We start from the raw sequence: 27,686 nt of genomic DNA on the forward strand, positions 1-27,686 counted from the left end.
GGTGTGTCTGCCTCTGACTTTATGTCAAGCAGAGTGGATGAGAATCTTTGATTCAGCTAACAAGAGCAAGCTGTAAATTCTGTGCATGTCCCATTTTATTGGCCAGTTCTTTCACTTCTCCCTCAGTTTGGGAAGCTTTCCAAAAATTCATCTCGACGAGCACAAGATGACGCACAAATGTTTCCAAAATGCATAATATAGCATATATATATATATATATATTATCTTTATCCAAAAAATAAATCCCAGTAGATCATCATTCATCTGATGTAAGATGACAGCTTGGTAACCCACATCGACTAATACTTTTTAGTCGCCCCACATTGATCCTCTTCTAAATCTATTAAAAGCACATTTCGGTGCCCAGTAATGACTTTTCCATAATTGGGGAAAATGATTTACAAGGCAACAAAAACAATTAAAGAGTTCCTGCTTCTCTAATAACAGTGAGGAGAAATACATAACAAACACTCCCCCTGACGCTGTAACATTGTACTGAAGCAATCGTGGTTTCCCAGAAACGCAGTTTTGGCAGAGCGCAGCGCACCGCGGAGCGCAGCTCCGGACGCACATGAAGAGTCAGAGCGGTGAGACCATCAGTGAGCTGTAAACAGCCTTTCACCTGCTCTGAGCGACACACGCACCTCTGCACATCTGCCACGTCTTCTCTGATGGAGAGAAGAGCAATCTGACAGAGTCTGTGTTGATGTGGGATAACATTTCTACCTCTTTGGCGTCTCCTATGGAGCAAGTGATTGTTTTGGGGCTTGCCAGACGCCGAGCTTATATTTTGAACGTTTAAACAGCGACTTTAAAAGCATTGAAACTCCGTGCGCGCTGCAAATTGGGCTCCGCGTTAATTGCACTACAATGTCCCAGACCATCTGCGTGGAAAACTTAAAGGCATGCTGCATATTGAGGGGTGCGAACGCGCGAGCAAGCTGAAACAGATGGACACAAGCCCAACACACTGGGTAAGTCTGACAACTAGGATTTTTCTAATCATTTTACCGGCGCGTTTTGCTTTAATAGAGCCACAAATAAGTCGAAATGACGTAACGTGGCTGTGGTTTGTGAAATGCGTTTGAAAAAACATCAGTACTATCAAATATTGAGCACACAATGGATCCAAGTCTTTTATAACTGAGGCACAATCCGTGTACACTGATATTTCCCTTTTTTCCATTTCATAACTATTTGACAAACTTATAATAAAGCAGATACATGACTATTAGTTCTTAATTAATGCTTTAATAATGTCTTCATTGTACTTTTAATTCATTACCATAACAATTCTATAATGTTCCTGAAGGGACCCTCAGTGCCTCTAGAAGTGTCCTTGTGGTATTTTGCTGTGATATTATTAAAGTATTCCTATGGGGAGCATTGCAGGGCTAATATACCATGTTTCCTCTCATTTAGGATGGTTTCCATGCATGTTTAATGAGCTTGACCTTTGGTTCAGATGTTTTGACTGGCAACAGTGATCGTCCTCAAATCTGATCAAATTCGTCTGAGACTACATTGTCATTGTGCAGCAGACTCTGAACCCCCTCCCCCTCTCATTAGACAAACCTTACCTTTCTGGAAGATTGTCCGCAGCTAATTGGATTTGCCCGTCAATATTTGAGCAAAGGAGTTACACCCAAAGTAGATGAGAAGCTTTTAAAACGGCCATCATGCTTTTCATCGGCATCCCCCTCTTACTTTCTGGTATGGATTGACCATATACATGTCACTCCCTCCCTGTGCCGGGATCATTAACCTGTTGACGTATAGAGACGGATGCTTGTATTTCTCCTGTGCTGTATATACACGTACCGAAGAAGCACACACCGGCCGGCCCTTGAAACCACTAAGAACAATCTAATGAGAACAGATTGTGCCAAATATGGCAATCTGTTCTGTATCGCCTTGGTTTTCAACATGTTGTGCATCAGGTTTGCCCTGAAACCAAACACTACAACAGCTCATTTCACTCATTAGTCCTCCTCCTCTGTAGCTGAAGGTGAGCCGATGGGAGGAAAGCGTTGGGTGGGCAGAGAGCCTGCAGACTCTCAGGCCACGAGGACACAAGATAGAGAGCTGCTGCTGTACCTCTGCTTTTTGCAAAGAGATAAGAAAGATGAGAACATAAAATAGAGTAATGAGAAGAGAGAAGATATGTTGCTAAGAAGGTGGCTGTTGTTCTTTTATTTTTTGTATTCTGTGATCTTTAAACTCTCTGTCGTAATAGCTGTGCTTCCACACAAACGTCACATTCTCCGCTTTCAGGCTCACCATCAAATATATCCTTTCCCTTCCAGCAATTTATTCAGCCCATTATCTTCTCCTCCCTGTCTCACACTTCGTTAAATCCAACCCTTTGAATCAGCTGATTGACACTGACTGTTAAGCTTGAAGCGTAGGTTTCATTTTCAATTATTGTCATGGTACTTTTGAAACTTCTGAAAAGCAGTACTCATGTAAAGTGTGAGAGACTGAATGTTTGGGTCTGAAGTTCCCAGCAGTGGCATGAACAGAAATTGTATTTTGAGCTTGACTTTCCCAGAGAAGAAAACTTGATGTATTCATTTGAAGAAGAAAAGCTGAAATAACAGCGACAATTTTACTTTGTAACATTTTACATCACAAACGCAGTAACCAGTGCAACATGCCCAGCAAGCAGAGTGTCAGTCAAACACAGGCTGTGCACAAGATTATAGACACAAACCTTTTATAGCTTATCCAGCCTGTTATTTATGTGCTGCAACAGCAGCCAAGTCTTGTGTTTCTTGCGTCGTTATCATATGCTGACTTCTCTGCAGAAAATGCAGAGGATGCATTTGAAACTCTGCAAACCAGCAATTAAACATGCAAACAGAACACACAGAAGGTTTCAGCTTAAAACAGAAATCGCACTTGTTCCTCTGGATACAGGAATAGTCCGTGGAATCACGCTTCATCTGATTTAACACATTTTCCATTGCCCGCATTTTGGCCAGCCCTGTAGCCTTGAAACTTGTCCAGTGAAACTGAGTGAGGCTTTTCGGATATCTGTTGCAGGTGCTTCCTGTACACAAACATGTCTCTCAAAAATGTTAGTGAGCTCCGTGGAGGGAAAAGGTCTGTATATTTTACAGAAAACTGCGTCCTTAGTTACGCTGTATTCCAACCAAGAAAAACTTTCCATATCACTTTGATGAGAAGAAGCATCACAGTTTTCCATTCCTGAATGTGCAAGGAAACATCTTCAGATTTGTCTGTGAAGGTGGTTGATCAATTGCACATAAATTGGCTCTGAATAAGAATTGTACAGCTCTTAAGTGAACAAGTTAAGAGTTCAAAAGTTTGGTTGTGTTTTTCTAAAGCTTTTAATGCTTGTTAAGAAGTAAATGAGTTGTCTTTGGGGTATGGAAATTATTCTCTACTTTGATTAATCCATTCAGTTCATTTATAAGTCAAAATAGGACTCAATGATATTGACCACCTCTTTTTTTTTGCTATATTCTATGTCAGACATTGTGAACTGAATCAATAATAAAGCATCTCTCTAGTGCCATAAAACCCAGCTGGTCAACAAAATCATCAGTTCTGGTGACTCATAATCTTAAAGGTGCTCTCCATCTCTGCCCCTCAGACTCTTATGTGTGTGATTGTGTTGTGAGAAGTACTCTTTCCATGATTATTGCAATTCAAGAGAGATGTTTTGCGTCACTTTGGATTATGAAATCATTTTTCTCCGCTGATTGCTGCACTGCTTCTGCAGGAAAAAAACTTAATTGTCCTCATATTTTTGAGTACAGACCTACTGTTCCCAACAAAAAGTTGCTCTGATGAGGCCAATCAGTGTCATTTAGCGGCCGGTGAGGTGATGGTTGAGTGTCACTCAAGATCACTGTGTCCCAAAATAGACCTCTGCCTCAGGCGATTTACAGAGATGAAGATTGAGTGGATGTGGGAAGGCGGATGTATTAGTGATGCATGGGTTGCAGATTTATGCAAACAGTCAAGTAAAATAAAATGTGCACGAGCAACTGGTGGTAAAAGAACAATGCAGCATTTAAAAGTGCTATTCTGCAGGTACTCTTTTTGAAGAAGGAAAGAGAGAAGGTGACTTTGACACATCAGCAGCTGCAGTTTTATTTCAATCCACCTTGGAAGCATTTCTTTAAAGACATGTCTTCAAGCAGGTTTGTAGGAGGAAACAGAAGTCCAGGGAATGTTTTTAATCGATTGTTTTCTCTCAGATCCACACTCAGCTTCTGACACACAAGCATCTAGGGTCACAGGTCTGTGGCAAAAGCCTCTTGTGTTGAGGAGAAAAGCAAAGAACATGACCTCATATGCTGTACTCACCTCGCCTAATCAGAATGAGAGGGATTTAAGGTACTTGAGAAAGAAGCAAAATCACACCTAATAGATTATATGTTGTATTCATAGCTTAGTTTGTTAAATTAAAAGGTGTGTGTTGTCAAAGCCTTCTGTTTTTACTGTCTTTCAAAACGCATAACATTGAAGAAAAATGCAGATAACGGACACTAAACAAACAATCTAAAGAATGAATAAAGCAAAACAGAATAAAAAAGATAAACTGCATCATAAAAAGAGCTCTGGTACTAGATTATTATCTCAGTTTACATTTACTGGGATAACATATTCAATACAAATAACTTATTTTCTGAAAATGTTATAAATTGATGCCATGTTTCTAGACATTTTACAGCAATTGGCAGTTATTTCCATCACTAAGCAATAGGAAAATTGTCTTTACTTTGGGCTCATGTATGTCTGGGTTCCTCTGCAAACAGTCCAAGATTACATTACTGTGGACACAGCAGGGCTGCAACCCAGGATTATTTTCATTATCACTAATATGTCAATTAATTAATTAATTAATTAATAGTTTAGTCTACACAATAACAGAAAATGGTGAAAATTTCCCTCACTACTCAAAGTTACATCTTCAAATTGATTGTTTTGCCCTATAAACCATTTAGAACCTAAAGATATTCAGTTTACAATGATATGAAAAATAGATAATTTTCACATATGAAAAGCTGGAACAGCAATCATCGAAATTGTTGGCTGCATTTATGAACAGTTGCAATAAATAAACCTAAATATTCATGAAAAAACTACATGTCAATAACTGTATAGTTTTCTTTGTTGTTAAACTTCGTCAAACATGCCAATAATTCTGAAAGGTATTTTTTAATGAAAACTGAACTGTACCTTCTTCTCATCTAGACTGCAGGCCTCTTGTGAAAGCCTTTATCATGCATGTATTTGATCATAAATGTAAGATATCCATGGCTCCATAAGCCTTAATAGCCATGTTCTCCCTCTGTGGTTTTAGCTCCTCCTATGTAACTTGAATTCATTCTCTCTGTGTTCCTGAAGCCACCCCTGGCTGCAGTGTCATGCTCAATAAACTGCTCCTGTCAGAAGCACTTTGCTGAGTTGCTGTAGAGGTTCAGCTCTCTGATCAACCCCCCCTCCCCCCTGGTGAATGTGGCCTGTTTCAAAATGATTGGCCCCACAATAGATAAGCAAACTGAGGATATCCGGAGGGGTCCCACTCTTAATTTGTTGTGATGATGTGCCTGACCTCCCTACATCAGCCCCACTGCCTCAGGTCCAGCACAGTCATCCTTAGTGAGTAAAGGATCACTGGCCTGTTGCTATACTTACAGTACAGCCCTTGCTGTCTGGATTGTGCATCCAGATGCCAGAGTCAAATAAAACAAGAAATGTCTCAGCTTGTAAAGAAAACATGGCTTCAGAAATGTGTAATTGGATCTAAAGAGCTTGTTTCAAAAGATGTGCAAAGAGCCAATGCACACAGACTGACACATTTTACTGTTTGATCAGGGAGTGATGACATGTTAGTGTGTACTGCTGTGATGGAGCCTTTTTATGCTTGATCTTCATTGATTTTAGTGTCTGTAGCTTCTTTAGATTCTAAATTTTTGTTTGGAAAGGTTTTATAAGTGCAAAGGTAATGTTTCCTCAACCTCTAGAGAAGCAAAAACACCAAAGCTGGACGTAAGAGGCTTTCATCAGCATAGTGTGATCAGTTGTTCAACCCTACTCCTCTTGCTCTTTTATTTCACTCTGACACTGCCATTAACTACATCCGAGGGGAAATCATTCTGATGTTCCTGTGAAGTTTCTCCCTTTTTCCTTATTACTTTGTCATTTTGTGCCATTAGTTCTTTCTTTTCATACATTTTTAGTTAGTTGCAGATGTTGTGGCTGAAAGTGGTTTTCACCACTACCAGCAAAAAAGCAGCACATAAATCTCACTGAAAACTCTCTCTAGTGCTTTATTATTTAAATACCTAGTACAGTGCCATACACTGAAAGAAACACAACTATGTGGATTTGGTTTAATAGCTGTGCATGTTATGGTTTCATTTTGAATTTTGGTCCTTGAAAGAAAATGTGGACTAGATATCAGTTATTTAATTCTAGCCATAAAACTGAAATAAATAAATCATTACATGGATTACACACTGAGCATGTGTTTATTCCACATTTGTTGTACATCAGCTGGTTTGTTGTATGCTTTCCTTTAGTCCATATCTGGCTCAGTGATTAGGTCTTCACTGTTTTTGTGTTTTCCAACAATTAATGAAACAATGCTTTCAATTGTCTTGTTCCACAGCCCGTTGATGCAGTAAATAGAAAAAACAACATTATTAATTCCTCTGCTTAGAGTTCAGGCCAAAGCTTGACATCGGGTTGCTTTTCTTTGAGCTTCTTTGAGCAATTAGACTAATTGTATTTGTAAAAAAACACAACCTGTTTTGACTTGTGGGTCTTCATTAACAGAATGTATTTTTCTGTGCTGAGTCTGATAGGAAAGGTATTTTTTAAAGGAAGTGGCTCTTGGTACAGATTCCTCTGTGTCACTAATCTGTCTATTGTTGGTATGGAATTATTACGCATGGAAATTGGTATTGATTATTCAAGATCACCTGCTCTAATTCAAATAGTTTCAAAATGCAAGAACATTTTTGCTTGTAGGTGATACGCCAATCCTTCCCATGGTTTGGGTTAAAATGGTTTGGTTTAGACCCAAAAGCCATTTGGTTAGGGTAGAGAAAGATCATGGTTTGGGTTAAAACAGTAAAATGCAGTAAAAATGTCCTGTTTAACAGCACTAAAATGCCTGACATGATGATAAAAAATGTCCAGTTAGTGGTCTACAAGAGGGAGCAACAAACTGCTATTGGCATGGAAAACCAATCTGGACCAACAGCCTGTTGCCAGTAGTCGGTAAATTATTTCACCGGTTCTGTAGCCATAGCTGATGCCTTTTTTAAAAGCTAAAAGATCAGACACAATGTGTATGATTTCTTCACATGTGGGGATTGTATGCTGTGTTTGCAGTTTCTTTTCACAATCTGAAGACATGCAACTACTGTAAGAGACTATAAACACAGTGAAGGCCGGGGTATGATCAAAATCAACCAGTTTGTACAATGTGTCAAACACAACTAAAGGGTTACTTACCTGTTCTGAAAAGCCACACTTAAAGGTGCGAGTGGAAAACCCGCCATCATAGAGAAGGGAAAGACGTGATAATCATTCAAGTGGGGATAAAAACTTACAAACTTAAGAGTGAAGTTCAAATCCTGCTTACTTTTTTACCTCCACACACCCAGCTGATTGCTGTATTAAGTGAGCCAAGTGAAGTGTTGGATTTTCAGTTTTGGACAGTTTCAAAACATGTTGGACGTAGCCCCCACAAATCCAACATCGGAAAGGTAGCAGTATGCTTCAACTGAAGTGCTTTTAGTTGAAGCATACTGACCCTTGTAGACCTGTTATGGTCTCACAACCTGTCTGAGACATTTCTCTGCTTTCTCCACAATGCATGCTATGATATAATTTGGATCGTTTGGATTTAATGATGCAATCCCTGAAAGTAAGAAGGTTGTAAAGTAACCAAAACTTGAATTTGGTTTTCTGTCCTACAGAGACGTGCTGGGTTGCTGAATGGGTGACAAGCTCCTGGTCACCTCACATTCTCTGTGAAGCTCCTCTCCCATCGCATTGTGCAGGACAGGGTCCCCCAGCAGAGTGTTAGGGATGTACCAGGAGGTGGCTTTCCTGGCAGGCAGCACTGAGCACCAGTTCACCACCTTCCGTTTCAACCGTGTGGAGAACCCACTGGAAGTCACTTCCAAGAAGGGTTTGTTCTACAAGCGAGCCCAGCTCCTGCTCCAGCCTCAGCCCCGCCAACAGGATGGAGATGATGGGGCAGCCATTATTAACGTGGGGGGCATCAAGTACCGTATCCCCTGGTCCACGCTGGATGAGTTCCCCTTGACGAGGCTGGGCAAGCTACGCAGCTGTAGCAATGAGGCCGAGATCATGGATGTGTGTGACGACTACGACGGCAGCCGCAACGAGTATTTCTTTGACCGAAGTCCATCGGCTTTCCGCACCATCGTCACTTTCCTGGCCGCAGGAAAGTTGCGGCTCCTGAGGGAGATGTGTGCCCTGTCCTTTCAAGAGGAGCTGCTGTACTGGGGCGTGGAAGAGAACAACTTGGACTGGTGCTGCCTCAGGAAGCTGCGGCTCCGGCAGGAGGAGTACAAGGAGCAGCAGAGGTTGGAGGAAGAGGACACCGAGCTCACATTGCCACAGTCCTGCGACGAGAGCCAGCAGCCTCCTGGAGTAGGTCTACAGGAAGAGAGCCATACGGGGGGCTGCATGCGGAGACTGAGGGACATGGTGGAGAACCCCCACTCTGGCCTGCCGGGGAAGATCTTTGCCTGTCTGTCAGTGTTGTTTGTAGCCATCACTGCTGTGACGCTGTGTGTCAGCACCATGCCAGACCTCCGAGAGGAGGAGGAGAGGGTGAGTTCACTTTGTCTCGTCCATAATCAGTTTCAGTAATAACTTTTTTCCTGAGCCTTTCTTATCCACACATTCAATTAAAATCATCCAAAAATTCCAAACTCGTTTTTGGTTCCCCATATTTAGTTTCTGGAATGAAGTCTTGTGAGTTATTGGATTTTCATTTAGCAATGGCCGCAGCATTGTGCAGCAAAATCATGCAGAACCATGATTAAACAAAGAGGTGCAAAAGCAAGGCATCTCTGAACTATGAAAGGTAGAACAGGATCCAATTACCGATGTTAGAAAAGTAATAAGGAAGACAGTAATGTAATATCATGAATTATAGGTCCCAGCAAGTAAAATGAACTTTTTTTAGTAAGACCTTGCATTTCATAAATGATCTCACTGGACTGTAACTGAAGAACAAATGTTAAAACTATTACATGCTGAACAGATTTTCATGAGGAACACTGTAGTTATGGCTCTATGAAGAAGGAACAACGGTCTCAGGATTCCTATTTTTCCAGAACAGCCGTAGGGATGTGTGCTTAACAGCTGCTACAGTAAAATTCAGATTAGGTTGATGCGGCAGCCCACATACAGAGTCTTCCTGGGCTTTATTGTAAATTGCGTGACAGAGACAGAGGCGAAGGCTCAGGGACAACAAGGCTTCCTCTCCCTTCACTTGAATACCAGATTATTGTGTAGTTCCTTTCACTGTTGCAGCATACATTCCTTCGTGGCAACATAAGATTTATGTTCTCCCAAATGTATGCGGTAATTGATGGAGCATTTACAACTTGCAGATGGGAAAAAGGCTATGTCTTCACACATTTTTAAATGAATGAATAGTCTTTTCTTAATTTGGGCTTCAGTTCTGTATTTGCAAAATCCCAGATATTCTCACCATGCTGTTCATTTCTGTTGACCTGCTTCCAAAAATGAATATGAAAAAAGCTCAAAGTGAATATAAAATAAGCTCATCATTGTTACATAACATGATAATTATGCAAATTGTAGCCATGAAGTCTTAATCCATACAGTTAAAGCTTGTTTACCAAAACCTTATCTAGACCAGCTGACCAGTAAACAAAGTGGGAGCTGCAAATGGAAAAAACATACATGCATACTGTGTTTTATTTTCACTTGGATGCTTCATTTGAACAGATGGATTTAGCTGCTATGTAGACTGTTTATAGCATTTTGGAATGCACCTTTGACAATCCAAAGACTCTGTACATACACAAAATTTTTACCATGAAAAACAAGACAAGCCTAATTTCTCCTGTTGGGAAAATTGTTAATAGTTCAATATTTAACTTTCCTGAGTGTAAAATGAGAAGATCGATAGCAATCTCATGTCTGTGCGTTAAGTACAGAGCTAGAGCCAGGATCGGTTTATCCTATCATAAAGACTGGAGGCAACGGGTAACAACTAGCCTTGCTAGTGAAAAACAGCTAGCAACAACTCTTTTGTATCTTGTCTGATTTGCTGCTGAAGAAAATACGTTCACAAAATTTAGGAAGAAGGTTGTTAAATTGGCAAAAAGCCGGCAGCTTCCTGGAGTTGTGTTGTCCCAATGCAGTTGCCAGGTTTGGTACCATCATACCAATACAGAGATCAAAACCAAAACCTGTTCTTATTGATTACACAAATGAACTAGGTGTACAGTAAAATGTTGTTTATCAAGAAAAATTACCATTGTTCAGTTTGTGTATGGAAACAAAGATAAAACGTATTAACTGCATATTATTCAGTGAGCTTTAGCTCCTGACTTGATGCACAATTTTATTTATTATAACCAGGATGGCCACATGACTGATCATGATGTACAGTTCCACAAATTCAGAAAGAAAGTATTTCGGAACATTTAGTTTACATGGAAGAAATGTCCCATTATGATGGATACAATGTTCTCTGTCTTAGCTGCCAAGCATCTCCTATAAATCTTGATAGAACGAAAATCTCCATATTAAAAAGCCAACTCAATATATCAGCATCAGACAAACAAAACAAATCAAGGGTTTTCAATTGGATCTTTTCAAACAAACAATTCCTCAAGTCATTGTACAAAGGGCAATGAAATACAAAATAAAATTCATCCTCGACAACACCAAGATCACAAAAAACACGTTGCTCTAAACGTTGCTCTTCGGGAATACCTTTATATCTGCCTACCTCAATTGCCAGTGCCAAAGTACCAGCTCTTAACTGAGCACACAGGGACCTTTGCCTTCTCTGTAAATTTAGCTTTATATATGGTTCTGTCATCTAGTCATTGTCTTTGATTTGAATGTAGTTTCTAAGCTTTGGCTTCCTACAAATGTCTTCCTTCAATTGTTCCCTATAGATCTTTAGTCATTTTTGTTTGACTGTATTTATATTACACTGCAAGTTATTCCAGAAAATAAAATTCAAGTCAGAGAGAGAAAATGTTGCAGCAACCTCTTTCGACCAAGGATAATTGTGTGCTCGATCTCAGTTAAATATCTTTTTGGTCAGTCTTTCCTCTGGCAACTGAATAAGGCAGTTCCACAATCTCACCATTTCAACTCTCTGCTTTACAAGACACGACTCCCATCCCATGTTCAATAGCTCGCTTAGTAGTAGCATTACTGTCGGGGGCATCTTTAAAGCCCCACACCCCTGCAGCATAAAATGAAATTGAGCTGACCATTGAGTCATAATATGACTACATGTTGATACTGTACCTTTAATTATAGTAACAACATACCCCAAAGAAAAAAAGAATCAGATTATGTTTATAGCAATACATTCCCATGCCAATGCCAATTCCAATGCTTGAACCTTAGAAACATCTCAGTAAAATGGCAATCCTCATAACTTACAGTCCCTGGTCTCTCATTGGGTCTCACCATTTGTTGCTGTGTTTGGCTTTCATCTTGAGAAGAGAAACATCGCTATCGCAGACTTTTGTTCCCACTAATTACACATGTTGTCACAGTCTGTGACAAGCGGAGCAAAAAGGCATATGAAAGCTGATGATGTCTCCCTCCTGAACCTCTTCATGCCTCCTTTCTCCCCGGAGACTTCAGACGCCTTGGAGATCTCACTCCAGAGTGTCTTCTTATCGCACTAATTCACCTCTTGAATGATATCAGAAAACCAGAGTGTGATTAAAGAAAAGCCCCATAGCCTCACCCCTTGTCAAAGATATGTCTCCATCAGCAGGCTGGGAATGGGGTGTTACTATGAAGTGCATAAGCTTCAAAGGGAAAATCAATCAGGAAAACAAAGCAGATGAAAGCTGAACGAAGACCAGCCTAAACACTGTCTCATCTTACTGTATCGCTAATTAAGTGTCATCTGTCATTACATGCTTGTATGAATCTGCAGCTTTAATTATTTGAATCAGAGGAGCGACAGGTGTGATTAGAGACACACTATGTTTCAAACTCAGGACAGCTGAAAACAGTGGTACCAATTAACCACCCAGAGATGCCTGAAAAAAGTCAGTCTCACTCCTCCTCTGTGAGAACTGTGGTGTGGTTCATTAGGAGTGAGAACCTCATTCGAACCAGCCACAGGAAGCCACCCCAAAACGCAAGGGTTTATGGGAATAATGAGGTGGCTGTCATTCTTGAAAAATCCAGCATAGCAAAATGAAGAAAGGACAAACCGCATTCTGCCACTTATTCAAATATTATTAACAGCCATGAACACTAGAGAAAGTAAATTAAAACAGAGTACCTTCCCAAAACGCCAAAGTCTCTTAATGTGAGGTGACATATAGCTAAAACTTTTTACGAATGCATGACTTTTGTTTACAGGCTTGCTGGTAAACACATAAATGAATAGAACACAAAAAAAGAGATTAAGTAAACCTTCTCACAGTGGCTCAGAAAGAAAAATAAAGGTGTGATCATGTGCTACTGTGTGTACTGAGGTGTCAGACAGCACTGGCTGTGAGCTCTCCTTGTTAGCATGTTAGGAGAAAGAAACTGGCAGCCAACTCTGAAAAACATACACATGTGTGCCGTGAGTGGGCTTTACTTCCTGCATCGTCTTCATTCACGTCGATGACAAGCATGGCGGTTACGTAGCTGAACGCTTTCATGGAATCCACCTCGACTTGGTGAATTGCTTTCGCTGATTACCACATCGCTTTCTGACAAGTCCGCCCACTCATCCTCCACCATTACAAAGCATCCTTATATCCATTAGTATTGATAGCCGGCCATTTACATCTGCACAGATTCTCCCTACGCTAATGAAATGATCATTTCCTCAGCTATGTCTAGATTGTAATATATTGTGTATTTGTTAAGTACAGTGTTTTGAAACCTTGTTGCTCCAGTGTTGTCAGTATGAAGGCAGCAAATTCAAAAGCTTCTGGTTTGACTAATACTGCTACTTCCACCATTTGAACTAAATTAAACTAATTTTGTTAACCTAATATTAATTTAAACCTACGATAATAATAATTTTTTGGACAGTTGGAGGCAGTGGTGTCATGAATTCAATATTTTTGAAGGGACACAGTTTCGCTATTCATATGTTCATACCAAACCAATTTGTTGCCACTCTCATCTGCTTTGGCTGCTATATTTATCATCTAACTGGCAGTATTAGTAACTATCTTGAGCTATAATTGTATGACTTAACCCTTATTAATTGTTTGTGTAAACAAGCTTCGAACACAAAACTGACACATTATCACCTTTTACATTGAAATGTTGGCAACAGTTGCTTATTTACAAATCCACTGGATACAGTTCACTGTTAAGCATTCATTTGTAGTTTCTAGTGTTTATAACCACCCAGTGAATGAAAATGCAACATTCACTCTCACTCTTGCTCTGTCTTTGGTATATATCTGGCCCTTAGGAGCTAAATGTTCCACTATGTTCACCAGCTAGTCGCTATTTTCATCTGTCTGCTGTTTGATGCTGTGTAGGTGTACTGTTTTTAGAGCATTTTCACTGAAAACAGCTGCCTGCTGTGTTTGAAAATGACACTATGAGATCAACATAGTAAAGTTGAGGACTGTAAAAACCAAAACAAATGTCTAAAAGACGCTAAAACGCTGTGTAGAGTTGAGGGGAACTGCAGAGTCAGATGATCATTTTCTGTGGGTTCATTACTACAAGCAATCCCTTTCACGTACAGGTAGTTATGTGACCCACTGATAACATAAAAATATTGATTATAACTACTTTAACAAATTGAGTTTTGATTACCTGATAAAAAATTAGTCCTGGCCTAATAAAAACATTTTTATTTGACAGTAAATGAAGTGTGAACTCTCAGACATGTGGATTCTGGCCTAAATGAAATTACACTGTGAAGCAGGAGGGCAATGCAACCTAAACCCAGGAAGCAGCCATCTTTATGCACTTGGTCACTTGAGCTGGAGAAGAAAGTTAAAACTAGAAGTTTTTAAGGCGCACTTAGCCCGTCTGTCTAATCTAATAGGGCTTTTAGAGAAGAATTCAGTGGCTGAGAGACTTTTCTCTCTTCCTCTCTCTCTCTCTCTCACACACACACATACACACACAAGCAAATAAAAAGAAAAGCTATATTGTATTTCACATTTTATAGTCCCTCTTCCACACTCTCTAGATGCATAGGGGATTAAACATCTCAAGTGTTTTGTCAATTTCCTCCCTCAGAATTGCTTACTCTGTGCACATAAGCATCTTTAGAAACTCTGTTCCTGTCCCATTTATCTGCTGCAAGAGCCCCAGTTGTGGATCTAACCTTCCAGTGACTCTGCTCATGCCTCACAGCCCTTTTCACTCCATTCTTATATAAATCCCAGCCACTTTAAAGTACACCCCAACCATAGCTATACTGTATATCATCACAGAGGAACCGGCAGCAGAGCTCAGAGGGTATGGACGGGTGAAAGAGAAATGTGTAAAAAAAACTGTAGGAAAATAGAGAGAATTTTGTCATAGACTGTGCTGAAAAGACGCAAGTCACATCACTCATTCCTCCTGACTGTGAATTAGACATACTGCTGTTCATGCTCAGAGAAACGTGCAATCCATCATGGTGGTGATGATTTGTGTTTCTCATCCAGTGCTCTGTGAATTATTCCTGGTGAGTCAAGCAGTGATTTCTTTCCTACAGTACAAACTGTAAATTCCCATGGGCATGTTTAATGCAAGAACTTTAGCAAACTGTTTTCAACTGTCAGTTTTGTGATGTAGAGATAGGAAGAGAACCAAAATATTCTATTCATATTGAAACTGAATGCAATCTTGAAGCTATAAAAAGTATAGAGTTGTACTTCACAAAAATCAGAAGAGTATGTCACTTAAAATTGGCATATTAAAAGTAAACTGCACAGTATCGTCAAATTACCATTGATTTGAGTAATTCACAATTTTAAGTTATATAATGTTGTTTCTAAAATTGGTGCCATTTGCTCTGTAACAAAAACAAAACCGCAGAATCTGTGGCCATACAGAAATAATTTATGAAATATCATGTGTTGTACAACAATAACGCAAAAAGAGTTGCAGCACACCCACGTTTGAGATTTTGAAAGTTTGAAAATTGGGAAACACCTAAATGTAAGCACGAGTGGTCAGCTGTGACAGGTTCATGTGAGAGTATTTCCTTAGTGTGGATGTTTTTAGCCAGTAATGTGATTCAGTCTGGTTTGAAAACATTATTGCTTATTGATATTACTCTGATTATATTACCCCACTACTGCCTTTAAATCTACACCCCATTCTGATAGCACCACAGGTAGCTAACATGTGTTTTATCAGGCTGGTGCATTGCCATTTGGATTCAGGATTAATTGATAATATACAAAAAACTGAGAGTAAAAGAGGTTAAATAATGTATTTCTCCTATCCCTTGATTGTTACTGCTGACAGAAAAATACTCCAGTTCTGCTTGCTGTAATTGTTTCTCCCTGTGGAGCTGCTGGCACATCCAGCTGAACAGCCTCTCAACACATGAAGAGGGAAAGCCATTGACTCTAAGTATTAGAAGATGCTTCTCCTGTTACCATAGAAGCATTTGCATTAGAAACATTTGCAGATAGAGCAGTCTGTCTGCCATTAACTGAAATGATGTCCAGTAATATCCAATATTTTAAAAATATTTTTCTCCAGTGTAACCACACAGGAAGCACTTTACTTTGTGGAAAAGATGAAGGATATTGAGTGATGATCCTCCTGGGATATGAGGGTACAGTTGTGCCAAAATTTAATCAAAACATGGAGAGGATTTTGAGTCCCAGGAGACTGAGCTTTCAGCCCATGTCCAAGTGTTCTGCTCAAGTGGAATATCACTCAAAATGTGTGTATGTGTTTTACAATAAGACAATAATTTTCAGCCCAATTGAGTTGCATTAGCATTGCTCATAAATGTTAATGCAAATAAACTCTGTCTGTAATGTTGGAACAGTAGTGTAAGAGCTGTTTGGATCAAATGAGTTGACTCCTTTCTAATCACAATAAACCAAAAGCACACTGTATGCACTTAAGCTGAAAAAATAGACGTTAAACTAGACCACTGTTACTCATTTACATGAGCTGTCTCTTTCTCCATCGCTTTATGTCCATCAGTCTTAGTGGTGTATTTAAACATGGGGGGACAGAGAGAGAGAGAGTGAGAGCATACACTCTATGAGGGCAACAGCTATCAATATCTATGGTACTTAAGATAAGGTTAGATTAGATGAAACTGTAATGACCCCCATGGGGAATTTCATTGTCACTGCTAAGAGAATAAGATATAAATAATAGCGTATGGGCATAAAGTGTAAAGACACAGTGTTCCTATTGTTGAAGGTTGTAGTGGATGGCCAGCTTTTCACATTATCAGGTGTACAAGACGGAACAATGCATTGATGTGTCTAGATTTGCAAATGTACACTGCAAGCTAGTAGCAGAGTAGTAGTTGCAGGTAACATGCATGCATTAATATGAGTAAATGTCTATTGTTGGCTTTTGTATGTAAGTTTTAAAGCTGCTTAAGTTTTTGGGTTGCAGGTTGAAAGGATGTTTTGTTTTTTTTGTCCAGGAACGAACAGAAAACATCGGCCATGAAGTTCTGCTGCCCTGCCTTAAGAAACGACTGTAATAAATACATATTGACAGGCAGCAAAACTGCTTGGGTTTTGTGCCCCGTGCGAGTGAGTTATAGTGGTGTTTTCAAGCTATTGAAAAATAAATAAATTATTCCTAACTGATTAAAAAAAAAGATCAATCTTTGTGGCTGGATTATGGTTCTCTTCTCGGCAAAGACCATGTTTATGAATATCTTTGAAAAGTTCCAGACAAAGTAATCATCATTATGTAATTACTGAATCTGGGTGTGAGGGGAATACAGTATTTTGCCTGCTAATCAAGATTCAGCATCGAAATCATAGTTTCGAGTTACTTTCTTTCTTGCAAACAAACACACAGAAATAGGGAAAATCACCAAACCATAAGTCACAGCCAGGTTTGTAGTGACACAGTGGACCAATGACTGATAAGATATTATTATTTGATCATTCTGAGAAATGATTAGACACACAGCAGCTCACTAAGCTATTGACTTAGTGGAAACATTGGTCTATTTGTCATAATTTGTGTAAAATTACTTTGATGGAAAACCAGAAAGCTTCTATCTGCTCTCATTTCTCCCTCAGGCAGGTTTTACTATACCATCCTTCTTCTCAGATTTGCTGTGTACACTTTCTCAGGCATCCTGGTTACCTACAATAATCCCAAAACCAGCATTCAATGTCACAGTTTTATACTGAATGAAAGTCATCATTAGGTTGTGGGAAAAGAATTAAGATGAGGACAGAAAAATGTACTTGACTGACGGGGTTTAGATTTGCAGTAGACAGGCATGAGGTCAGGGAAATGTAGCACGTAAAAAATAAGCACTAATGGTTATTAAATCCCCTGCTGACTAAAGGGAGGCTGAAGCCTATCCCAGCATGCACTGGGTGAGTGGCATGGTGCATTGTGGACAGGTAAGGGATATAAATAGTCAGATTAGAATTTCCAGAATCCTGCATGTGGAAATGAAATAACTCCGTTTATCCATTTATGTTGCCAGGTTGATTTTTGAAACAATGTGTTGAAATTTGCAGATTTTTTTTTTTTGCTATGCACAATTATTGTCTTGAAATAAAAGTTATATCAAAATTACCCTTTATATCCAAATTCCCCTTTCTTGCCAAAGTACAGGAGAAGTGGTATATTCTCAGCTCATATCTTTTATGAATGATCCCTCACTTTTTGAAAAGTTTCAGTCCGGTTTTTAAATTCATCATAGTACAGAAAATGCACTTCTAAAAGTATAAAATGACATTAAGGATGAATTCAGATGCTGGCTGTTGTACTGTTTTGGTGTTGTTAGACCTCTCTGCTGTGTTTAATACAGTTTGGTCATGGCATATTAATTGATGGACTAGAAAACTGGGTTTGCAATACACCTATGAGGGAGTATTGTATTTCCCTTATTCTCGCCTCACTGCACCGGTTACCAGTCGTGTTCAGAATTGATTTTAAAATTTTATTGCTTGTTTTTAAATCACTGATCAGCCTTGCCCCATCTTATATTATTGATCTTCTCACCCCTTGTACCCCTGCTCATACTCTCAGATCTGCAGATCAGCTGTTGCTCTCTATCCCCAGGGCAAGGCTTTAGACAGAGGGTAATAGGGCATTTGACGTAATGGCCCCACAACTGTTGAATAACCTTCCATTGAGAATCAGACAAGCTATCTCAGTGTCCTCTTTTAAAACTCTTTAAAAACAAATTTTTATAATTTGAGTTTTTTCTTTTTGTTTTATGCTTTCATTCATTTATTTATTCTTAAGATTTTTATTTCATGGTCTTTAATCTGTGTTTCTATTTCTGATTGCATTGAACTTATTCTAATTTGTAATTGCACTGTGCATTTTCTGTTTTTATGTCTGTGAAGCACTTTGTAAACTTGGTTTTTGAAAAGTGCTATACAACTAAAGTTTATTATTATTATTATTATTACTTATAGCATTGCAATAACCCTCTGACAGGGAATATATTTCTGGTTTTAAGCCATAGTAGCAGCATGGCTCTAAGGATAGGACAGTCCTGGCTTGGTCGACTGGTTGGTTGGACCACTTTGGTCCAGACAATTATTGGATGGGTTGCCATGAAATATTGTGCATTTGAGGCCCCTAGAGGATAAACCCCGCGGACATTCATGATCCCCTGACTTTCCCTGTTGTGACACCAATAGGATGACATTGTGGTTTTAAGTGAAATTCCTCAACTATTGGATTGTAGATCCTAGTTTGGATTTGGTATGAGGCTGGATGGGTGGGTTGTGGGGACGTCGCAGTGTGAAATTATTCTTATTTTTGTGTTCTTGTATTTCTGTGTACATGTATGTTCCCAAATAAGGAACATACATACAATGAACAAAATTTTGTAATAACAGTCATAACAGTTTTATATTCACCAAAAATTTCCATAGCCAAGAAAAACTATGTTTATGTTTGTAACATCATCCCAATGTGAAGTCTAATGACTTGGACCAAGCAGAGGGGGCTAAACCAGTGTGCATGTGCAGTGGGCCACACAATGCGGCAGCAAACCAGGAAGCGAGAAATCATTTTGGGCTAATGCGTTGGGTGAGCAACTTTTATTCAAATGAATGTCACTAATGCTTGTGGCGTACCTTTTTTTTTTTGCATGGAGCGCCAGCGCTGCTCATTCACACATGGATGAATCAGGTATATTTGTGTGAAGCATTTAAGCAGGAGGAACAAGACAATGTAGAAGAGAGCCCAGGACATCCAATTATGTCAACAGCAAAATAAGACATACTTGTTTATATATATTCAGCTTGCTCTTAGCTGTGTGTATATTGCATTTACACATTAAAAACACAGTGTAGTGCTGAAAATGAAACCTTGACTTAGGATTCTTAGTGCATACCATTATAAATCTGCCATCTCTTGTGGATGGAAGTGGTAATTTCCTGCATGTTGGAGAATGCTTTGACCTGAAAAATCCTGAGGATTCACACACAATCTTATTCTGTGGTAAGATTCCTATTTTTTGAAGATGCATACAAAGATGCTCTCTGGAGGAGAGGAAGAAGTGTTGAAACACAATCTGGGCTACAGAGCAAACACACAGACACTCAGTCACACACAGTCAAGCCCAGTGAGGTGAACAAATGAGAGTGATAAATACAGCCATTAAAAGCCTGGGTGTGCCGAAGACCGATGCAGTATATGAGGTCTGCCTGTTTGTGAATCACACCCACTCAAGTTTATCTGCGGAGATCAGAGGTGAGCCGTCGCTTCTTGGTTTACATGCTTGTCTTGAGCTGTGATAGGTTCAGAGTCCCCTGATCGGTGAGCCGGATAATTGTGTGATTTTAATTTGATCCTGCGCGGTTCTGCGTACATCAGAGGCTTTTCAGTGTTGAGGGAGTGGAAAATGCACTCAGCCAGAAAGCCTCTGACAGAGAACAAAACAAATACATTGGTCAAATTCAAGGAAAGGGAAGGTATCAGTTGCAAATGTGTCACAGGCAGACACTCTGAGAGGAAGTGTGAAACATACTGGTTAGCATGTGAAAATGAGCGAGCTCCTTAAGGATTTAGACAGTGGCACATTTATTTGTTTTGGCTTCAGACTCTTATTACTTTGGATGTGAAATGACAGCATGTGGTTAGAGGGCGGATTTCAGCTTGAATTTGAATCTCTGTGCTGCAACAGCCGAGCTTCAAGATTGCCTTTAATCTCCCAGCAGTCAAGTAAAAATTGGTGGAAAGAAAAATACTTTTGTAGTTCCCAAAAAGGTCTGCCACAGGAGCATGATGATTCAACAGATGGATTGATAACTGAAACATCAAGAATGTGATGCATTGTTACTGTTCGTAGAGCAATTAGAGTCAGACACATGCAGTTACATCTGAATAATAAGAGAATGAGACACAGAAAAAGAGTTAGAGACACAGAAAATATGATACTGATGATATAATATATCTAGACTCAAAATAACAAGCATGTATATGTTTTACAGCATATAATAATAAAATACTGTAGCCTGTATAATCTGTCCAAAGGTTTTTTGGCATTCTGGAGAGACGGAATATGAACAAAACGTGCTTTTGTTTTTAAATTTCTGGTCCCATTTGGCTGGAAAGCCCCAAAATTAAGGCTGACAATCTGTAATCTTCACCTCATGCTTATTGGATTATTTCACATCTCAAAATAAGTGTACAAAGCCAAATGCCTGTTAGCAGCTGGCCAAGTACCTATGGAGCTGTGCTGAGGCAGGGAACTGATTTTAATTTCACTGTGGACTTCAGCCAATTTAGACTTGATGTGACTCTTAGTAACAGAAAATGACATGCTGTGTTTTTACTCCCCAGTAAGCACGTTGTGTGAAACTAAACTCTCTGTACCGGAGATATAGTTTATCTGGGTAGCAGGTGGAAATGAAAAAGCCTCCATTACTGTGGTTGTATGTGAAGGATTGTACTTTCTAATTGCTTTTGACCAGCTCTTGCTAAGAAAATGTACCGAAGATCCTGTTCCATAGTCATCTAAATGCAAATTAAAAAAGGTTTTACTGTAAAAAAACATGAACTTTTCAACAAATTTAGTCCAGTTTTGACAGCCAGTCAGCTATCCATTCCACCTTTAAAATTTCATGTGTCACATTTTTTTTTTAAAACTGATGTATCTCATCCGATTACAATGCAAGAAATCATACAGCACTTTCACATCCAGACTGTAGAGGTCGAATAGTAACGTTAATGTTATTGTCTCAAAGCCTGCAACAGAACTCATTTTAAAGTAGTATTTTGAATAACTTTAACAGTCACTAAAGACCCGGGTATACTCAGAGTGGCTGCCTTAATCTTTATCCAGCCGTGTTTAACCCAAACATCTGCTTTTACTGTAAGTTCTGCCACCACAGTGATGGCGGTGTTGAAAAACTGCCACTCCAGCTTTGCCCATCAGTGATTTACATGGTCCTTAATGGGTTTAGCAAATTTGACATCCCAAGGGCAAAAAAACACGGTTTATGCAAAAAGAAGTGTATACTCTAAAAAATGCATGAGGCTCAGTGTGAGAGCAGTCAGATGGAATGAACAGAGTTGTTGACTGAGCATTTAAAGTTGTGCACATTCAAACTCGGTGATAACTTTTACAACCACAGTGCATTTACTTAAAATCTAAAGGGTTACTAATGTCATCATGTGTCCCCTAATAATATCAACTGAGTCTGAAAGGATTCAGGATGTTTTATAAAGACCTATTTCACAGCATTGCATGACATTTCAAAGAAGAAAGAATTAAAAGTTTTAAAAGTATGTGAAGAAAGTTTTCTTAACTTCTTGATTGTTTCGGCATATTCTAATTATTCCGCACACAGACGTTAAAAGGACAAAATGAAGCAAAGAATATTTAACATTAACATGGAAAGCACACTCGCACACTTTCTTTTTTCACTCTCCTTCAGGGATGAATTTCATTTAATAACCAAGTAATTTCTTATAATTACATTTTCAAATATTTATGAACGCTATTTCATCAGTCTTGAAAAAATAGATTATTATTAGAAGAGAGAATATTTCAGCCTGAGTAAGTGTAAAAATCCACAGTATAGCTTCAGTTTGCTTGTATTTCTTACGTAACATTGTCTGCACATCCACACCTCGTACAGCTTTCACCTCTTGATCGCATCAGGTTTGATGTATCAGTCTAGTGAGGTTTACTAGATGAGATAATCAAAGCCTTTGTTTTACGCTTCATGAATCTTTCATCACCTTTTCTGGCGTGTTTTGTTCTGTGAAAGAACAGAATCACCTTTTTGTTGCGAGATCAAACGTGCCAACCTCCCCTGTCAATGACAAACCTATGAATCAAGCGGGCTTTGAAATAGATTCTTAATTACTGACTTCATGCTGCGTCTTCACGTCACCCCTATCTGAAGTGCCTTTTGAGTTCACATATCTCCCTCACGGAAGGGTGTTATGTCTGTTGCGTAATGTAACACAACCCTTAATGTCTGTCTTCATGTGCTTTTTTTTTCTTGCAGGGTGAGTGTTCTCAGAGGTGTTATAACATCTTTGTGCTGGAGACTGTGTGCGTCGCCTGGTTCTCCCTGGAGTTCCTGCTGCGCTTCATTCAGACTCAGAGCAAGTGTATGTTCCTGCGGACGCCTCTCAATGTCATCGATGTGGTGGCCATCCTTCCCTACTACATCACCCTCATTGTGGACTCTCTGTCAGTGGGAGGGAAACCTGCAGGCTCAGGGAACAACTACCTGGAGAAGGTGGGGCTAGTCCTCCGCGTCCTCCGAGCTCTACGGATCTTTTACGTGATGAGGCTGGCCCGCCATTCCTTAGGCTTGCAGACGCTTGGTCTGACAGTGAGGCGGTGTACCCGTGAGTTCGGCTTGCTGCTGCTGTTCCTGTGTGTGGCCATGGCCCTTTTCTCCCCACTGGTGTTCCTAGCTGAGAGCGAGATGGGCGCCAAGCAGGAGTTCACAAGCATCCCTGGGAGCTACTGGTGGGCTGTGATCTCCATGACCACGGTGGGCTACGGAGACATGGTGCCCAGAAGCATCCCTGGCCAGGTGGTAGCGCTCAGCAGCATCTTGAGCGGCATCCTCCTCATGGCATTCCCCGTCACGTCCATCTTTCACACCTTCTCTCGCTCTTACGTGGAGCTGAAGGAGGAGCAGAATCGGGCGATGAGGCAGAAGCTGGACTCGCAAGACAGCACCAAGTCCCAGAACAGCGAAGACTCTCAGGAGACGGACAGCTACCATGGTATTGCAGAAGCTGCAGCCTCATCCGTGCAGCGAAGGAAGTCTATGGCTGCTCAGAGGGCTGCAGAGAATAGAGTGTCCATGCAAACTTAGCTGCTCTGTCTGTCTGTGTTCAAGTGGCAGCCTGGGAGGCCCTGACACCCAGCGCTGGGACTTCAAAGTTGAGAAGCTGCAGGATTGTGAACAGGGAGGAGATTTTATCGTGTGGAGCTCTGGGTTTCTGCTTTGATCGTGTGAAGTGCTTGTGCACCAGAGTGTATCTGAGTTTCCCACGTCTTACAGAGGAGCTGCAGAGGTCTTTTTTCTACAAATTTGACTTTAAAAGATGGGTGACAATATAATATTCATGATTAAACAACTGACATCAAATAAGACAATACTCTCACTGACTGCGATTCAGACTTGAGATAAGTCTGTGCAAAAGAGAAATCTAATATCAAAAAATCATGTGTTATTCAGACCTTGGACTAATAATCTCATGTTGCTGCATTTGAAAGGAGAGGATTATCTGAAATAAAGGTGTTTGCTGAGATGTCAGACATGCAGTTATAGGTATTATTGATGTGCAATATCATCTCCATTCACTCTGTATTATATTTGGCCAAAACATATATGTATAGTATCATCATGTCAGGGCATTTATTTGCAATGAAGTAATTCATCTTCAATGTAATAACGCAAAATTAATTTACTTATCAAAGGGCTATGCAGTCTGTCATGACATGTAAATGACAAGAGGATTGATATGACTAGATAGATCTTTCTTATGATGCTTTAAAAGAACTGTTTGACATTTTGGAAAATACACTTATTCGGAGAGTTAGATGGGAAGATTGATAAAACTCAAATATCTGTCTGTTGAATTTGAATTGGAGCCAGGAGATGGATAGCTTAGACTGGAAAAAATGGGGAAACAGCTAGCCTGTCTCTGTTCAAAAAGTCTGCCCAAGAAATATTTCCAGCACACAACTCTGCATAAAACCACAACTCATTTTGGTTTGTATTAAACAACTGCTAATTTGTACTTGGAGGCGTAATTTTTTAGTTATGGAGTGAGCAAAGTTAGCTGTTTCCCCCTGCTTCCATCTTCACGCTAAGCTAAGCTAACCATTTCCTAGCTTCATATTTAGCGTATATGAGCTAACATCAATCTTCTCATCTAACTCTGCAAAAAGGCAAATTATCATATTTCCCAAAATGTTGAAGCATGCCTTCCACATATGGTATGTTAAACGATCATAAACAACTAGCATTATCCACAGCAGATATTCAAACTGTGTGAGGTGAAAGGGACAGGTGCATGCTGGGAGGTTGCGATATTGTAGTCTAGCCAGCTGATTTGGTTCGCTTACTAAGACAGTCAGCAGTTGCAGGAGCAGTTGTGGCTGTGACACACAGCTCATGGATGCCATTAAGGTACTTAGAGTAGCAAATAAAAGCGATTTTTTGATACCAAGATCATCACTGTCTGAAACTACAAGAGCTAAAGCCAAATGTTAAAACACAGTATGATCAACAGTACCTGGAGCTGAGTTTACTGACTGCACCTTATACAGAGACCGGAGGCGTGAAGAAGAGAGGAGGCTGGTGGAGGAGTTTAGCAAGGTGAACATGAAGGCGACTGAGGTATCATAACGAGCTGCACCACGCACTGCAAAGGCAGGAGGGATCCACACCATTGTGAAAGCATTGACAAAAACATTCATAAAGTATGTTCTGGGATATAGTAAAGATGGTAACAGTACAGTGCTATTGAGAGGGGATTGGGGGGCCAGGGGGTGCAGAGGTGTTGGGTGGGTGGTCTCAGTTTTGTCTAAGGGGGGCACACTGACAACCTGTGATCAGTTACATAAAAATAAGAGTTACTTTTGAATGTGAAAGTTAATTTGTGTCATCGGGTACATCTTCTCTCAAGGTCCACTTACTAGCTTACTTCCAGAGTTTTCATTCGCATCTCACAGTCTCCAACAGTGAATGGAGTTTGCTCAAATGTCATGCATTTAGCTCAGTCATCATTATATGACCTACGCATCAGACAGAACCTGCCCAAAAAGGAAAACTAGAGTGGTGTATGACATTATATTACAACTGTGGAGTGCTCCAATTACTGATGACGACCATGAAATGACACTTGGTCAAGAACTACTGGTCAGATTGCCATGAAATCTGGTATGGCTACTCATACCTCCAAAAGGGTATCTCTTATTGGTTTTGGTGACCTCCCAAACTTTTGTGTAGCACCATCCATCACATCACTTTGGCCTGTAACCTCGTAACTAAAAATGGCCACGCTTTCATTTGCTGTGAGTTAGCAGGAGGATGAGTCATTGGATGACCTCATAATTTTACAGTGCAAAAACTTAAACTGTGCAGATATTTTAACTTACTTTTTGTGCTATCTAACTTTTGGTTAAAATTTTATGTCTTTTTGATCAATCATGTACACAATTCTTAGAAGTCTTTATATTTGTGATATAGTAAATAACCACCCAAACTTAGAAATACTACAAGTTGTTATTTTATCATTTTTTGGATATAATATCACCTGTGATTTCTTCCCATCCTCAATGCTAAAAGTATTGAGGATGCACTGGTTATAGCTGTCTGTTGGAGAGATGAAGATGATGTTGGTGCCAATCCTCTTGTCACATACTGGTGTAAATTGACTGGTGGACCAAACATGTGAATAATTATTTCAGTCAGAGAAGCAACTCTTACCAAAAGGTATAATTACAGTTTGCTGAATCCCTTCAAAGCAGCTGACAGACTGTGGCAAATACTATACATCCACCTTCAGAGAGTGAAAACAACAGACCTGAGACCCATTTCAGATGTTGCAAATATTTTCCACAGTCTTACATAATTTCCTCATCTAATTGCAAATGCAGAACTTCATTTTCTTTGACTTGAGTGCCTTGTGAAAACAAAAGACACATTATAAAACCATTTCACCAAATTGTTTTCAAGTTGAAACCAATAAGAGCAGTGCTGAGTGCTTTAGAGTGCAAATCAGACTTAGATATTTTTAATATGCCACACGGACATGTTTAGTCTGCCAACTCTGAATCGCAGTCACTGGATTAACTGGGTCATTAAAAAGCATGGAAATATAACACAGAACAATCTTAAAATTATTATATATTCAATATTTAGGTTTTAAGAAATGAAAATATTGTTTTTTGAGGAGCAAATGGTGCAGTGCGACATCATTTGAATAGAAACCCAACTTAAATGGATTTGTGCTTTGCGTCATGAATCCATAGCCTGAGGAACAGCCTCTTTTGAAAAATGTAATGAAGATTATAATGAACTTAGTCCCGTGTGGATAGGCTTTGATTTAACAATTTATTACACACAAGGACACTCTCAAATTTGCAACAGTGCATGCTGTGCTTGTGCACTTAGAACATCCTAAATTGGTTTGTTTGGTTTGGTTTGTTTGTCTGAGGCTTTGTTCATGTTTTTTTTTTTTTTTTTTTTTTTTCCCCACATTTGTTATCAATAATAAATGGATGCTGTTTCCAGGGGTGATGTTGCCTCATTTCACTGTAAATTTGATGAATACTGACAGCGCTTCAAAATTGTTCAACTTAGAAAGAAGCTTATGGAAAGGGTTCTCTACGTTGCCAGCCCTGCGAGATCAAGCTAAAGATCAGGCTGTGAAAGGGAAAAATGCACCCTGAAATAAATTCACTTTATGGCTGTGATCTTCAGATTACCGCACTTCAGAATATGTTCCCACAGCCACATATTGGAATAACAATGACAGACAATGTTTGAGGTTTCACAGACGAGAGAAATTAGACGCTTGTTCCAATGTGATGGTCCAAAGAGGCGTTTGCGTTAATATGTTAGCAAACAGTTGCCACACATTCAGCAGACATTAAGCAACATTTCATTAATATGGAGTGTGTTTCTGTCCACCTGTCGAATCCAAGTCCATTATTCACTCTCCATTTAGCTCTGTTTTGTTCTCCACCAACTCCTGAGAAAAATATCTTTTCTTCGGTTGCTAAATGCTCCGCCATGTTTACCAGCTAGTCGCTAATTTAACTTACTTTGCATTTCTCCACATAT

At 39.6% G+C, this 27,686-nt stretch overlaps 1 protein-coding gene across 2 annotated transcripts; it reads left to right on the forward strand.

Annotated features, from left to right (window-relative positions):
• Positions 1-521: 521 nt before the first annotated feature.
• On the forward strand, positions 522-27,136 carry kcng2 (potassium voltage-gated channel, subfamily G, member 2). 2 transcript variants are annotated; one of them, XR_006399047.1, is made up of 4 exons: positions 522-974; positions 7,968-8,853; positions 22,875-25,549; positions 25,590-27,136. XR_006399047.1 is itself a non-coding variant. In XM_044335385.1 (3 exons), the coding sequence occupies exons 2-3, from the start codon at positions 8,080-8,082 to the stop codon at positions 23,700-23,702; spliced, it is 1,602 nt and encodes a 533-aa protein (XP_044191320.1). In that variant the 5' UTR covers positions 522-974; positions 7,968-8,079; the 3' UTR covers positions 23,703-27,136. The 2 variants fall into 2 exon arrangements, 1 of the variants encoding a protein (XP_044191320.1); XM_044335385.1 differs by having other exon boundaries at positions 22,875-27,136.
• The last annotated feature ends 550 nt before the right edge of the window (positions 27,137-27,686 follow it).

Source organism: Thunnus albacares, chromosome 19, assembly GCF_914725855.1.
Source record: "Thunnus albacares chromosome 19, fThuAlb1.1, whole genome shotgun sequence".
Lineage (NCBI taxonomy): Eukaryota > Metazoa > Chordata > Actinopteri > Scombriformes > Scombridae > Thunnus > Thunnus albacares.

Coding starts and splice junctions, on each gene's coding strand:
- kcng2 (XM_044335385.1), top strand. CDS start 8,080: ATGTACCAGGAGGTGGCTTTCCTGGCAGGCAGCACTGAGCACCAGTTC. Junction 8,854..22,874: donor TCCGAGAGGAGGAGGAGAGG/GTGAGTTCACTT, acceptor TTTTTCTTGCAG/GGTGAGTGTTCTCAGAGGTG.